We start from the raw sequence: 16899 nt of genomic DNA on the forward strand, positions 1-16899 counted from the left end.
TCCCTGCCTCAGCCTCCCAACCTGCTGGGATTACAGGCATGCACTTCGCCTGGCTACAGTTAACTTTTAAAGTATTAGGAATACAGTTTAAAATAATGATAAATAGTAAATAAACGAATCGGTAACATAGTTATTTATTACCAAGTATAATATACTGTCATGATAGCATGTGTTATATTTTATACAACTAGCCACACGGTGGGTGTATGTATACCAGTATTACCACAAACATATTGAGTGATGCTTTGTCTTAGGATAGATATCAGAACAGCTACAATGCTATGACTAAGAGACAGGAAATCTTCAGCTTCATTATACTCTCTTGGGACTACCTTGCATTTGTAGTCCATTATTGACCAACATGTTCTTATGCAGAGGACGACTTGTATACATAACAAAACAATTTATCTCATCCCCATCTAAGAAGATAAATTCCGAAACCATTTGAACATTAGGCAAACAATGATACACACAAGGTAATGGGCACATTCTATAGCCTCCTTTGGTAAACCTCATATCTACCTGCTTTTACAGTAAAAAATGTAAGTCTACTTTGTGAATGTTTCTCCTGCTCTAATTCAAATTTGCTCCATTTAAGAGGAGTTGGTAGCCCAACTAATAAATATAAATAATATCATTTATATACATCAAGGAATGACTAAATAAATTGCCTTCAATAAAGCCTTTACTTATATTTCCACACATTTTAAGTTCTTAAAAGACTTACAAATCAATGTTTCTCCTGTAATCTTAGGAAACCATGAATTCTGTTTTTTGGTTTTTTTTTGAGTTGTAGATGGACACAAAATCTTTATTTTATTTTTATACGGTGCTAAGGATTGAACCCAGTGTCTCACACATGCAAGGCAAGCACTCCTCCACTTAGCCACAGTCCCAGTCATTTTAAGTTTGCATTTCTGTTTCAATGATAAGAATATTTATAAGCATGATGGTGTCCATTCAGGTGTTACAATATTTTAGTATGACATTTATGATCACACAGTTGCCAAAAACATCACTTCAATTGTCAAAACTTAATAAAAGTAGGCTGATGACTCATAAGGAGGTAATGTTACCAGTTGGTTACAAGTATGGGTTCTGAAATAAAATTGCTTAGTCTAGTGTCACCACCTGCTAGCTTTGTGACATTAGACAAATTAATATCTCTAAGCCTTAATTTCTCCACCTATGAGATGGTGTTAATATCAATATTTCATCATATATTTGATGTAAGCACTAAATGATAAGAGTATTTAAAATGAAATTTGCTAAATGCCTGCACTAATTGAATGTTAGCGATCATTATAAGTATTACAAAAATGATAGTCACACTGAACCAAGGAAGTCTTCTGAATAATGTTAGTTCAAGTACAGAAAAGTAGTAGTACCGAAATGCTGTACCACAAGGCACACAGGGGAATAACAAGGAAGAATCATACTCTAAAGAACTTTATGTAGCAGTCAGTATGAGACATGTGAGGAAAAAGAAGGTAAATTTTAGCTAACCCACAACATCCAAAGTATTACAGGAATGCTAAGTTGATTTTTTTCATTTGTCCTTTTATTAGTGCTTAAAGTTTTAAAAAATTGTTTTTGATAACATTTGAGTTCTATAGGCAAAAGACTTTATGCCTAGATGTAGGTTTGTAAATACTAAATAACATAATTATAGAAACATGATATTGCCCACACATTCAAGTTTCAGAAACATCTGAATATATCATCACTTCTCTGGCTTTTTGTGTTTTTTATAGATCAAAGCCAATCAACTAATCATTTTCAACAGTTTTTAGTCTTGGTATGAATAATACACTGACATACAATAATAATACACTGACATACAAACCAAGGAAAGAAAGAACCTTAACTATGCATCCAGGGAATGAAGGTTCACTTACTGAGTAACTAGTCCACAAGAAGCAGGAGGCAGGGCTGGGTTGTAGCGTAATGGTAGAGCATGTGCCTAGCACAGGTGAGGCACTAGGTTCGATGCTCAGCACATTTAAAACAAAACAAAACAAAAAAACCCATAAAAAATAAAGGTTACATTCTTAAAAAAAAAAAAAAAAAAAAAAAAAAAGAAGTAGGAGACAGGTAAAACTCAGCATGAACAGAAATAAGGAATATGAATGACACATATTTTCTTGTTGACAGAATGAAAAAGCATGTAGAATTCTCATTATTTAAAATACATGTATTGGAATTAAAACCAGATTTATCATTACTACTTTTTGGGGATTGGTGCTGAAGAATGGACCCAAGGGCCTAACCCATTATAGGCAAGTGCTCTCTACAGAGCTGTATCCCCAGTTCTTTTTTTTTATTTTTTAAATTTTGGGACAAGGTATTCTTAAGTTGCCCAAGCTGGCCTGAAACTTGCTATCCTCCTGCCTCAGCCTTCCCAGTAGCTGGGATTAAAGACATGCACTACCACACCTGGTATCACTACCACTTCTTGAAAAATAACAAAACATTTTATGAACATGATTGTGCCATAGTGAAGAAATCAAAAATTTTTCCCTTCATTTTTTCCTCTTTAGTAGTATGTTAGTTATATAAAAACGTAATTATAATATACTGTTCTAAAACTGACGTAACTCTGAGCTTTTAAATCCCAACTATTCACCACATTTCCTAATTTGTATAAAAGAAGGAATTATCTGGTTTGGCATAAGACTGTACCTTCTGGACCCTTCACAGTGCCTGGCTGAAGAGGACGTGCTTGAGTATTAATCACTGAATGAATAATAAACTAACCCTCTGATGTTTACTGGTGCTAACCTCGATGACAAGTAGATAGAGACAAGGCAAAAAATAAATAAAGCCATGTAAATCTTTCTTAAAGCAAAAACAAATGAATTTCTATTTCTTATGCACAATGAAAGTATAGAGCTCAAACTTTCCAAGGCCATTAAGACTTTATCAAAGAATATCTGAGTTTTTTTTTGATTGAGTTAATTGCTCTGAATTACACTGTAAAAATTGTTTTTTTGTTTTGTTTTTTTACAAGAATGTGAGTTCTAGTGAAGGCAGAGGACTGTCAGTTTTGTTGACTGATGTATTTCCCAGCACCTAAATCAATACCTGGCATGTGGAAGGACCTCAACAAATTTTGAGTACTGAATAAACAAACAGACTGCATCTAGGCAATTGAGATACTAAATATAAAGTTAAAGTACTTTTTGATCTATCATATGCTTCTCTCTAAATCATAATAAGCCAGGTGGTTCCATCTGAAGTATTTACAAATTAAAAAATAATAAAAGCAGTTTTTGGTAGATATGAGCTTTTACTATGGTTTCATTAATATCCATTACAAAAATAATTGTTTTTTTTTAAATAAATGAAGTAATCTGTAGATAGTAGAGAAACAGCACTTTTATGTTTCAAAATCCAATCTATTACAACAAAATAGTCTTACAAAGGCTGAGAAAGTGCAACTAGAAAAAAATCTAAGTAAACAACTTCCACACTACTCCATCAATTTATATGGAATGATATACTATTTGGTAGCTCAAAATATGTAAATTGGTGAATGCAGCCAAGAACATGCTGCCTATAAAAATAAAATGATGGCTGCTATTCCTAAAGTACCTGAGAGTAAACACAGGTTTGTTTTTTACTAAGGAGTAACAATGCATCCTACTAAGTGAAAAGATAACACTCACTTGATTAGTGCCATGAATAAAAGTATTTCCATTGGTTTTCAAGGATCCAAGTACAAATAGGTGAGATTTATACAGATTTAAATATTAAATATATGCCTTTTCCCAAATACAGACATTCTTTAATTACTTACTTAGAAGAATAGGGGAAATGACTTGGCACAGATTATGAACTACTGATAATATATGACATATGCATAAGAGGCACAGCTTCATTAGGCATTCATTATTTTAAACACAAGTTTCTACAACAGTAAATAGGTAGAACAGAACATAGAGCAACAGAAATAAAAATCAAACTATCTAATTACCACTGCAATCCTAACAATCATTTATAATCTAAAGCACTTTACAATACTTGTCTGTTATTTCTGGAACTCAAGGTTTTTCCCCCATTTTCTTTCTTTTTTAAACATTACATACATACAACTTTCCAATAAGGAAAAATTGATATTCCATCTTAACCTAGTAATAGGAGCGTACTTTGGGGTGCCTGTATAATTAACATTTGAAATATTAGATGTGAATTTTAGTTCTGAATCCCTAGTAATGTTAAGAGGGAAAAAAAAAAAAAAAGAAGTCAGGATAATAAGAAGACTGGGGAACTGACCAGAACCCATAAGGTTATGGAAAAAGCATCCTAGAGGCCATCCAGAAAGGACTGTTCTAATATGGTGTTCTAGTTGTATCTCTCTGGGTTCTGAGATGTGAGGCCAAACACTTGAGCTATGAAGAACCATAAGGAGTCCTGCATAAGCTAGTAGAGAAGTAGACAGCTAACTGGGTCCAGTTTAACATCTAGCAAACTGTCCATTAAAATTTCCCCATTCTCCAAATAGCCCCCTGAGTTAGACATGCATGAAACCTGTCTTCCTATTCAGCTTTACTGCCATTTCTTTCACCTCTCTTCTAGCTCATTGCGAGACACCTCTTTGTGTCTTACTGCTTCCATTTTCAACATTACAGCCAGTGACTGCTATAAAATAGAAGACTAACCATGTCACTACCTGGCCAAAAATTCTTTGATGATTAGGATAAAGTCCAAACTCCCTAGCACATCAACTGACCTCGTTTCTCTAGTATTATTCTTGTTTCTGCTCAATTGCTTCCCTTCAACATTCATCCACAAACCTGAGGCTGAAGTTATCCAGAACCACACAGCATAAAGCATATCACAGATATTATCTGGGGGACCAGTTGTTGTGTCACTGTTTCTAAAGTCTGAGAACTGTAAACCTAAAAAGAATACAATGAATGAAAAAAAATCTTGATATCACCTCAGTATCCTCTAGTCTTATTTAATCTATTGTAGGTTATGGTCCATCAGTGGCCTAAGAAATCAATTTTAGTGAATTATAACCATCTTTCTGAATACTCCAAATGAGAGATGATAAAGACAACACATGCGGGAATAAGGTCTGTTCTGCCAAAGGACCCTGGTGCAGTGAGAGAGGGGCTGGGGAAATGGGTGGACAGGGGTTGGTACAGCTCAGAAGGATGGTGTGGGGGAGCAGCCTGTGAAGGCCAGTTTGGGGAAGGGGAACTGACTGACCCATGGGCACATGCATCATGGAATAACAACGGGAAGTGAACTGCCCCTAGGTGTTGGCCTACATCAATGGGATCTTGTCAAGCAAACCTAGAGCATCCCTGGTCTACTCCATGCCCTCCCGGAATGTGTCCCTGAGGCTGGAGGGCCTCCAGGAGAAAGACTCTGGCTCCTACCGCTGTTCTGTGAATATGCAAGACAACCAAGGCAAAAGCAAAGGCCACAGCAGCAAAACCTTAGAGCTCAAAGTACTGGGTGAGTGAGAAGCACACACTTCCAGATCCCTCCCACTCCACAGGGAGGTTGAGGGGGTCTCTCTCCTAAGTGGCTGAGTATAAGGTTTGGGGGCGGGGCCAGTGGAGCGACAGAAGGGCATGGGGTGGGGAGGATTCCTGGTTCCCTTGGCCTGTGTCTCCTTCCCCAGTTCCTCCAGCTCCTCCATCCTGCCGCCTCCTGGGTGTGCCCCATGTGGGGACCAATGTGACTCTGAGCTGCCAGTCCCCAAGGAGTAAGCCTGCTGCTGAATATCAGTGGGAGCGGCTGCCCCCATCCCCCCAGATTTTCTTTGCACCAGCTTTAGGTGAGGGAATTTCTTAACAACTGAGACTATGACTGGGGAAGGGAAAAGATGAGAGGTGCCCTGGGGACTGGTGTGAAAAGGGGAGGCAATGCTGCAAAGGAGGCAGGGGGAGGAGGGGGAGGGGAAAGGAGAGGAAGACAGGAGGTGAGAAAGATAGCCTACCAGGTACAGGTGCTTTCAGGTGCTGTGCACTGTTACTAAAGAGGCTCTGGAGCTAGACTTCCTGCTTTCAAACAGAATAGAACCTACCAGCATGTACGGCAAGTAGGTTAAGTATAGTATCATTATGTGGATTAAATAAATTAATAGTTGTAGAACACTTAGAACAGTACATAGCACATAGTTAAATGTGGTGTTAGCTATAATCACTATTTTTTCCTGAAATCTATTTCAGTTATGTATACACATTATATTATGTGAGTATAGGCCCCAGGAAAAAAAAAAAAAAAAAAAAAAAAAAAGAAATTGGGCCGGGTACGGTGGTGCACACCTGTAATCCTAGCTGCTCAGGAGGCTGAGGCAGGTAGATCACAAGTTCAAAGCCAGCTCCAGCAACTTAGCAAGGCCCTAAGCAACTCAGGGAGACACTGTTTCTAACCCCTCCCCCCCCACAAAAAAAAAAAAAAAAAAAGTAAAAATTGGTGGTTAAATGCCCCTGGGTTCAATCCCCTGTCAAACAAACAAACAAACACACACTTCTTATGGGCTGTGGTTGAAAAAAGATATAGCACTTTGGTTTTTCTTTGTAGTATATAAATTAAGGAATGTGATATATAATGAATATTTTCACAACTGCAGTTCAACATTATAAAAAATGTGTTACTCATCAAAACATTACCTAGAATTGCTATGACCACTATGTCACCCCAGAACTATCAGTTTCCCCCTTCTACATGGTTCTTTACGAACCCATCATTTATCACTTCTTAAACCACATCTTCACCATATGCTGTGAATTACAGCAAATTGTTCTTCAATTAAAAGGCATGGTTTTATATATATATATATATATTTTTTTTTTTTTTTTTTTGGAGATGGGCACAATACCTTCATTTTATTTATTTATCTTTATGTGGTACTGAGGCTAGAACCCAGGGCCTTACATGTGCTAGTCATGCGCTATATCACTAAGCCACAACCCCAGCCCGAAAGGCATGGTTTTTAAATAGCTGATCACTTAAAAATTTTTGGAACAATTTCATGATTTATAGTTTGCACTGTTCTAGATTATGTTGCCTCTGAGTTCTACCCTACTGCCTTCTGCCCACCCTTAAGCAGCACATCAACAAGAGCTTAACACCAACACCAAGAGGAAACACAAGAACTGTTCACAATAAGGCAAATGATTCTTTTCTTTAATACGGTAGACAACTTGAAGGTAAATAGTTCACTGCTGTATTTCTAAACCATGACAAGAGGCACTCCAATATCTGTAGGTGTACAATGAAAAACTAAAGCTGTTATTTCAGACATTATTTTAAAAAACCCTATGATGAATCTATCAATTGAGTCTGATCAAAGGGAATGGGCGAGATATCCAAATTCACCTCCCCAAGACACCTGGACATTAGGCAAGAGTAAAGTTCTATACCTTTCCCTTTTGCTTTCCTATTTCACTCTGGGCTTTCTAAGGTAGAGGAATTCAAGGGCCCAGTCCCACTGTGTCAGCCAAGAAAGATAACAAAAAGATGTCTAAAGTTGTCATCTTTAACTGGGGTAGCCATCTGCCTCCTCTACTGATTGATCAAGGTACCTTAAAAACTTAGAAATTCCTGTCATATGTACATATATACTTTAGGTATAAAGCTTGGCCCCTGAATTTCAAATGAACAAAGCAATATAGCTTACTGACACTGTTTCTCTAAAATGTAACTAGAATATTTCCTAATCACCAATGTTTTCAATATACATTTGATAAAACCTACCAATAAGAATTTTATGGGTTGGGGTTGTGGCTCAGTGGTAGAGTGCTTGCCTAGCACATGTGAGGCATTGGGTTTGATCCTCAGCACCACATAAAAAAATAAATACAGATATCCTGTTCATTTACAACTGAAAATACTTAAAAACAAAATAATTTTATGTGAATTTTTCAGATTCAGAATACATTATGCATACATTTTACAGTCATCTTCATCTCATTCATCTCAAACAGGTTTAATATTTTCTATATCCTATTAACTTCCTATAAACTTGAAACACGTGATGAAAAATTTGAATGTCAAGACTGAAAATGCTGGAGAGCGTACACTCTTTTGGGATGTGTATAACACCATTACTTCAAAATTGCTCTGGCCAAGACAATACACAAGTAGCTATTTAAATTAAAATTAATTACAATTAAATAAAGTTAAAATTCAATTTCACAGTTACACTGGCTATATTTCAAGTGCTCAACTGTCACCTGTGGCGAGTGGCTACCACAATAGACAATTCAGACACAGAACACTTCCATTTACCATACAAAGTTCTACTGGACAGCAGTGTCCTAGGGAACTAAGAACATGCACTGCTTGCCTCAGCCAAATTGAGGTTATAATACTTTTATTCCTTATATTAAAAGCTCCACAGCCTACTATGGTGAGTCATTTTTCTTGATTTACATCAAGGTTCCTACTACTCAGGGGTGAAGTGACAGAAAGGGCAAGAAGGAACTATGAACTTCCTCTACTGGTCTGAGTATGTGTTGAAGAGAATTCTTTCACAAAATAAAGACTACCTTAATACCATAATGACTTTTTGTCATCCAAAATTCAATATGGTGGCTACTAGCTATAGGTGGCTATTTAAAATTTTAAATTAAACTGAAATTTTAAAAAAATTCAGTTCATCAGGCACACTACCCACATTTCAAGGGCCCAATAGCCGCATGCGACTGGTGGCTATCACATTAAAATGAGATAAACAATAAAGAACATTTCCAGTATCACAAAAAGTTTTACTGAACAGCACTGTCTATACTATATGCTTTCTAAATTCTTTTTTTCCTTTCAATTATCATTTTAATGAAGGATTCAAAGTATCTAACTCTACTCTTCGTTAGATTTCCAAAAATGCCAGGAAGTAGAATCCTATTCCTTCAGTTGTAGAGTGTGCTTTTTATCTCTCTTACTTCCCAAACTGAAAGCTATTAAATATAAGTGCATGGCTGGCAGTCAAAGATGGTCTTTTCTTTTAAAATACATATCAGGCCTCAGATTCACAAGCAGACAAGCAAACTGCAGAAATTTTCAAGTGGCAATGCAAAGGAAACAACAGAGGCTGTCCGTGTAAAAAAACGACAGGAAAAAGACCCGTCTTTCTTACATACTATGTGAGTGGCTTACCACGTTTCTTAGAAATCTTTCAGTGATAATGCAGAAGGAAAGTCTTGTCTGAAAACAACAAAGAATCCTCAGCGATGGGCAGTCTATTAAAGTGCTTATACAGATATCTTTTGGCTCTAATTTACCTCTGCCCTATTGGTTCTCTCAAATAAAAACAAGGCCTGATAGCCAAAATGAAAGACCAAATATACTATTACTGTGATTTGTGTGCTTAAGTGCAAAATTAGTTCCAATTGTAATGATAATTACTGATGAATAAATCTAGGCAATGCCTCTAAAAAATTAATCAATTTGTTTGCTAGTCGGAAAACTCCTTACCATTTCTAAATTTAAAGAGAGCTCAGTGGTAGAACACATGCCTAGCACACATAAGGCCCTGGGTTCCATCTCAGCAAAAGACACACACCCACACACACACAAGTCCAACCAGTACTGATCAGGCAAGGCAAGCTTTTTAGGTTGTATACAATCACTTTGTATTTAATCTTGAGGCTAGAAATACACATCTGTTTCATAAACATAAAGCCAACTCTCAAGAGAAAGAGTCTTGGAGAACACCCAAAAATATGGGACTTGAGAATGAGTTTTGTGGTGCATCACATTAACTGACTAAAGTGTGGATGTGGCATCTGGCTCAGAAGTGAATGCTTTCACGATTCCAAGTCCAGAAAGAACTTTCAACTACTGGAGTATGGAAGGTGATGAGACTGCTGCCCCCTTTAAAGTCATTACACTTAGAGTCAGCTTTAGTCATATGACACTTAATCAAGTATTGCCCTGCATACCACCCCTTGTGTTGTTTTATTTCACTTTTTAACTCTTTGATGTGTGTACACAAGTTTCAGCTGGACCACAGATCCTTTGACTACATCTAGGTATTAAATGTTAAAAGTTCTTTTATTCACCTAGCAGACAGCCCTGCACATAACAAGCACTCAAATATTTGGTGAATGGACATATGAAGAAAAGGTCTGTAGAAAAGGGAAAAAATTAGGCGAAGACTAGACAAAAAAACCTCGAGATTTATTTATCTGACTCCAAAATTTGGCTGGAATTGTTAGCAATTTTCTTCTGGCAAACAAAAAAAAGGAATAAAACTTCGGAATAAACAACAATCTGTACAGCAGGGCAGTTTTAAGCATATACATTTTATCAAAAAAAAAAAAAGATAGAACAAATACCAATAAACATGACAGACATCAAAATGAAACTCTGTAGCACTAAACATATGTTTACATCTGATTTTCTTTTCTTTTTTTGTACTGGGGATTGAGCCCACTATGCTTTACACTGAATTACATCCTCAGTCCCTTTTTTTTTTTTTTTTTTTTTCACTTTGAGACAGGGTCTTGGGCTGGGGATATAGCTCAGTTGATAGAGTGCTTGCCTCCCAAGCACAAGGCCGTGGGTTCAATCCCCAGCAACGCAAAAAAAAAAAAAAAAAAAAAAGACAGAGAGGGTCTTGCTAAATTGCTGAGGCTGGTCTCAAACTTGGAATCCTCCTTGCCTAAGTCACCCTATATCTGACTTCCAATAAAAATCTTGTGTGCTTAGAAACAGTCCCTTGAATAATATTAAAAAGTAAAACTTTAGTATCAAATAGAACTTTAGTTATCAAAATCCAAATTATTAATTCAATTTTAACATTTATAATTTTAATACTTTCATTGTTTAGATAAGAGATTTAGTCCAGAGAAGTGATATGCCTTAAGATTATTCAGGAAGGTGGTCAGGGCAGGGGTTGGCATAGGACTCAAAACTTTCTGATGCCTTCATAGGGGTATGAAGGGTGCTACATCACATATTAAAACTATTCAAATGGAAAAACTGGTTACTATTCATCAATTTCTTTCAAACTTGGAAAAAATTATTTCGTGACTTTTCATAATAGAATTTTTTACAAAGAATTTCAAATATTACACCAGAAATGTAAATGACTCACATGGTATTCCTCCTCCCTGTGAACTTCTGATGTTGAGGGTTTTTTTGGTTGTTTTGCAGAGCTAAGGACTGAACCAAGAGCCTTGTGCATGCAAGCACATGCTCTTCCACCTCTAAGTTCCATCACTAGCCCTGAGTTCACATTTAAATGAGCTACATGAGTCTGGACAAGAAGTTCCTAATTTCTGAACTACTTTGTTTATATTTTGTAAAACCAAAGCAAAAAGTATTTCTGAATTTCTTTTAGCAGTTATCATCAAAACAATAGAGCGAAAAGGATTTCTTCATTACTTGTTCCAAATTGGCATTTCTGAAACAGGGATCTAAGGATTTGTTTTCTGTCTTAGAATTTAAGGTTGTATTTTTATCTTCATGAGCACAATCTGTGTTACTTGGACATCTACCTCATAACTGTGTAAGGCTATGACTTCAAGTGACCACATTTGCTTCTAGGCTAAGATCCCTAAAAGGAAAGAGCTTAGTTTCTAATGCGGTATTTTTCAAACTTGGTTCCAAAGTCTGTTTTTTAGTTAAAGTTTCAGTAACACTGCTATAGACAAGATTTCCAAAATTCTCTTTCTAGATTTCATTTAATGAAAATATAATAAGCACTCAGTGCCTACTAAATGCTAACACAGCAAAAAAGCTTATAATTCAATATTGTTAACAAAGAAGTCTGTGTTCCTTGATTGAAATCATTTAAAGAGTAAAGCATGTCTAAAAACAAAAGTTGTCTGCTCTCCTTCTTAATGGCTATTGTGGATCAGAGAAATCAACACCATCTGCATAGTCTCAAAATATTCTAAGGGTTTGAAGTCAACTTGGTCTTACCTGTCTGGAGACAGGTAAACTGATCCTCTTAAAAATTCTTCAGAGGCTCAATCTCCTTTCTTTGCTTTAGGTTTCCTTCTCATAACTGGACAATGAAGCAATCCAACTAGATATTCCCTGGTTGTTTGAGAAACAATTTTATGGAGAGATTTATATTCAGTGAAGTTTTGATAGAGCACAATTTTCCCCTTTCATTGGGAAATTTCTAGGAATAAAAATCAATCAAACTAAAATAGGTACAGATACCTAAGGTACATTTCTGAACTCAAGAAAATTTCATGGATAGATGCTATCCAGGGCAGTGCTAAAATTCTCCCCCAAATTGAACCTTAATGACCTCTAACAGAACAGTTTTTTACTATTAGCTATAACTTTAATAACATACTTGTATACCAAAAGAGAGGATGTAAAAGAAGACCAAAGGAATGTTATCAAATAAACTAAACAACAGCTGCTAGGTTTGAAATAGCTTAGTTTCTGAACCAAATATTCTATGTAACAGTCCCCAAGTGAACACTACCACACCTAACACCTTGAGAACTTGGCACAATCCTCCTCCTTTAATCATGGTTGTTCTGAGTTTTATGATTGTTCTTCAGTGTGACTATTCTTACTAGTTATGACTCTTAGTGGTTTTTAAACCTTCCCCAAAGGAGTTCCCAGAAAAAGTGCCAGCCCTACCAGAAAAGAAGTACAGTTACTATGACTAAGTACTGAAACTATTTTCAGTAAAAACTGGGAGGATACAACCCAAAACTTTTAGCAGACTCTATGAAGAGGGAAAGAGTTTAACTAAAATACAACTCCTTGTCAATAATACAAATACCTAGATAAAAGTCAGAAACAGCAAAATGATAAGCAAGCTGGAGGTAAAATTCCTAGCCCACATTAAGCCTCTGCTTTTAAGTATGCAAGGATGGCCAGATGCACATTTAAGAGTTTACTTGCCACCACATCCGGCAGTAACTAAAACAAGGAAAACTGACTTTCGAGAAGGGGCTTGGTCAGAAACAGCAGGGCCTCAAGCCAACCTTACTCTAGAGGCATCGACAATCCAAATTCCAGAACAACTCTCAGCCACACTAACTTTCACGGAGCGCACTACCTCCACGACAACAATACACAACTTGGCTACCATCAGGCCTTTCCAATTCTCCACAGCACTTCATGTCTTACTCTTTCTTCGCACCTCAATTGAGAAGTAAAGCGAATGACACAAAGGCTAGTCGTCTCAAGGCGCTTTTTGTATGGCTCCCCACCGCTACTAACAGAAAATTCCTTAACTGGGGACCCAACGGCCCCCACTTCTGCCTTTCCTCAATGCTGCCCCAGCTGGTAAGCCTCTGCCCGGGAGCCCCTCCGCCGGAACAAAGCGAGGGGCCCCGGCGGCGGGGGAGAGAAGCGCCGGCAGCACGGGAACTGCCGCACCGCGCACAATGAGAAAGTACCAACTTCAGAGCGCAGCAACAGCCTCAATTGGCAAGAAAAAGGGGCGGCGGCAGACACGCCCAACTTCAAACTCAGGAAACCTACGGGCTGGCGGCCATCTGGAAAAAAGCCCCCTTCCCAGGGAGAGAAGAAAAAGGCGGAGGAGATGCGAATCGCCCACCGGGCCCCGGAGGGGAGCCCTGCACTCAGACCGGCCCCCGCCCCCGAGGCCCGCTTCCCCGCCTTCTCTCTGCCTCTGGTTCGCTGCCCCAGGCCGGGCGGCCGGTTACCTTGATGCGCTCCCGGCACTGGGACGGGGTCCGCTCGTAGCCCAGCTCGGCCAGGGCCCGGGACACGCGCTCGTACATGGCCGGCCCGGGGGCCTTGCTGCCGAACACCGTGCCGGCTCCCTCCAGCTGCTGGTACCGCGCCTCCACCAGCCGCTCGTTGCCCCACACTGCGATGAGCGCGTTCGTCTCGGCCGGCGTCCACGACATGCCCCGGCAGGCGGCGGCGGCGGCTGCCGCAGCCCCGCCACCACCGCCACCAGGGGAGAAGGAGACCGAGGACGAGGCGGCGCTGCGGCCCCCCAGCCCCAGCCCGAGACCCCCGGACGCCGTTGCCCCCGAGCCCGCCGCACTGCCTGGCCCGAGCGGGGAGGCACCCCGAGGCGTGGAAGGGTCGGACAACGATGGATTTCCGTCGCTCAGACCACCAGGAGAAGCCGGGGACAGCACCTCCATCTTCGGAATTTTTAGCGGCGAGTTGGCGGGCAGCTCCGAGCCACAGGGCGCAGCCATCTTCCAAGAGGCCGCCGCTGCACCGCCCGGAAGTGACGCGCTCGCGCATCCGGCCACCGCGGTCTCCAGGGCTGCCCTCAGGCCTGGCGCGCCGGCAGGCGGGCGGCTGCGAGCCTCTGCGGTCAAGGGTGCGGCGGTCGGGCGGAGGTCATCCCGAGCCGCGGGCCTTTCTCCGCGAGCCCTCCCGCGTCGCCCGCTCCTCTCCCGGAGTGAGGGGCGGGGTCGGGGCGCGCCGAAGCCCCGAGCTGAGGAGAAGGGTGGGGGCATGAGGGCGCTGGAGTGAGGAACAGATTGGAGCCTTCCCACTTCCTCTCCAATCTCAGCCTCCGCGAGGAGGGGTGAGGCCCGCGAGGGGGCCCCGAGTTAAGGAGGAATTGACCATTTCGGTCGCTCGCGCTTTCCTGCCTCCCTCCGCTTTGCCTCTCTTCCCCCTACGCTCGCCTCCAGGTGCAGAGTCTGACGTCCAAGGTGGACCCACTCGGGAACCCCACGAGGGGTATTTCGGGGAAGGCGCAAAGGCTGCGGGGACAGCAGTTCTGGAGGGGCTTTGAAAAACAGATGTGGATTGGGATAGAGTTTGTAGCTTTTCAAGCCCATTATATGAAAAACAGCAACTCTTCTAATTCCAGTTTTAATCTGCTGTTCTCCAGTTAATCTGGATAGGTGTGACCAGTTACAGAATAATTAGATGTTTTTATTGCGTTTGTACAGTGTGTATGTAGCACGAATATGTAAGAACTGATCCCAGCAGAAAAGTTACTTTTAATACCATTCTCCAGGATTTGGAAGTTGCATAGTTTTCCCAGTTTTTCATACTCTCAAGTGTAATGTTAAAAAGGAGACTGTCAGTTATGACAGCTCTTGTGCCCTGCGGTCATGTATTAGTGGACATTTCTTAAAGTGCTGGAACATAGTGAACAACAGTGCATATATAGCTATGAAGTATTACATATTCTTCAAATCTGAAAATCTTAATTATCTTGGATCGTTAACTTTAAAACCTCAATGTTTAAAAAAAAAAATAGTTTTAAAATAGACTTGTAACTGAGGAGCTGACCAAGGAATAAGAATAAACTAGGCAGTGTACTTTTAAATAACAAGTATATGTTCAGTTTAAAAAAAATAAATGCTGAGCTCAGTCACATTTTTAACCCTGGGAATCACAGAGGAAATAACTATGGTCATTGAAAAGATAAAGGATTAGCCAACAAGGATGAAGTAAAAGAGGAGGTAACTTGTCATATTTAAATACTACCATAGTTTGTAAATTAATTCTAGGAAAAGCCCAAGAAAATTTCAGAGTTTATTCTGTGGTAATCAGCTTTACTTACTTTGACCAAAATACCTCAAAAGAACAACTTAGAGGAGGAAACATTTATTTTGGTTCACCATTCTAGTAGTTTAGTTCATGGCGGGCAGACTTCCATTTATCTGGGCCCAAGATGAGACAACATCATGGCAGAGGGGGGTGGTAGAGGAGCCCGGGCTCCACTCGAGGCGACCAGGAACTAGGATGGTATGATTAGGTTACAGCCCTCACATTCTCGTCATTTCCAGTCATTTCACTTCTGAACATTCTTATATTAAACACAGGTTCCTGGGGGGGGGGGGGGGGGGGGACAACTCATCTCCAAATCATAACACTTTCCCCTTCCTTTTTTTCTAACAGCAAGGTATTATCTAACACCTTGGTTAAGAACATGATTCTAGAATCAAAATGGGGGGCTTCAAATTCCATATTTGTGACCTCAGGCAAGCTCTTAATTGGCTTCTCAATTTGTTTTCTTCATCTATAAAATGAGAATAATCTTATGACATTGTTGAAAAAATGAGATAATACAAGTGAAGTTCTTAGAACAGTGAATGCCTGGCTCATAATACATTATATGAGGGCTCTTGAATCTCAATCATTTATAAAAGCAAAATTCAGTCTCATTCAGCTTAAAACTAAAAAATTTAATGTCATAGGTAATTGATACGTATCAAAGGAAAGGTCATGCCTAACTCATATCCCAAACCACAGGTTCCAAAGAGTTTTAAAATCAAATGTTCTCTCTCTCTCTCTCTCTCTCTCTCTCCTCTCTCTTACTACCTCAGGTCTAAGATAAATCCTCCTTTACTGTCTGATTTTTGGATGATTTGCAAATCACCTCTGAATCATTCAGGAAGGCATCCTAGATAAAGTAGATTGGCTGAAAGTCACCCACAAACTTCTGTGTTTAGCCATTATTTTTATATTACTTTTCCCCTTCTCCCATTCCCATACCCATCAGTCTACCTACTGAGAAAAATCTGTGTCAAAAATAAAATTTACACCAAGCATGGTGGCAAATGCCTATAATCACAGTGACTCCAGAGGATTGAAAGTTCAAAGCCAATCTCAGCAACAGCGAGGTGCTAAGCAACTCAGTGAGACCCTATTTCTAAACAAAATACAAAAAAGGGCTGGGGATGTGACTCAGTGATTGAGTGCCCCTGAGTTCAATCTGTTATGGGGCGCAACTTAAGAACAGACCGATCACCACTGAGAAGTCCAAATTTGAGTCTTTATTAAGTCAGCCGGCTGACTGTCTCACACAATGCCCCCAAAAATGGCTTTTGGGAGAACAGCCCCAACCACAGGGTTGTAGGGGTTCCTATACCAAAAATCACGTCAATCATAAGTGTCTGTTGCTATGATTCGAAATTACAAACTAATATCATGAGATCATCAACAGAGGGGGAAGTGGGTCAAAATCACCCTTATCTAAGTACAAACTAAAGAATGGTTGCTAACATC

At 39.7% G+C, this 16899-nt stretch overlaps 1 protein-coding gene across 9 annotated transcripts in view; it reads right to left on the reverse strand.

Annotated features, from left to right (window-relative positions):
* MSANTD2 (Myb/SANT DNA binding domain containing 2) overlaps nt 1-16808 on the reverse strand; it is a 34367-nt gene extending 17559 nt beyond the window's left edge. For 3 of the 9 annotated variants that reach the window (XR_013757802.1, XM_079104600.1, XM_079104601.1), the window contains exon 1: nt 13611-16808. Coding sequence is in view for 4 of the 9 variants with exons in the window: in XM_079104600.1 (XP_078960726.1) it covers nt 13611-14387 (777 nt within the window). In the remaining 5 variants the exon portion in view is untranslated. The other 6 variants (XR_013757803.1, XR_013757804.1, XM_079104596.1 and 3 more) reach the window with 5 other exon arrangements.
* Between the last annotated feature and the right edge of the window lie 91 nt (nt 16809-16899).

The sequence above is a fragment of the Sciurus vulgaris genome (assembly GCF_902686455.1).
Source record: "Sciurus vulgaris genome assembly, chromosome: 11".
In the NCBI taxonomy this organism is placed as follows: Eukaryota; Metazoa; Chordata; class Mammalia; order Rodentia; family Sciuridae; genus Sciurus; species Sciurus vulgaris.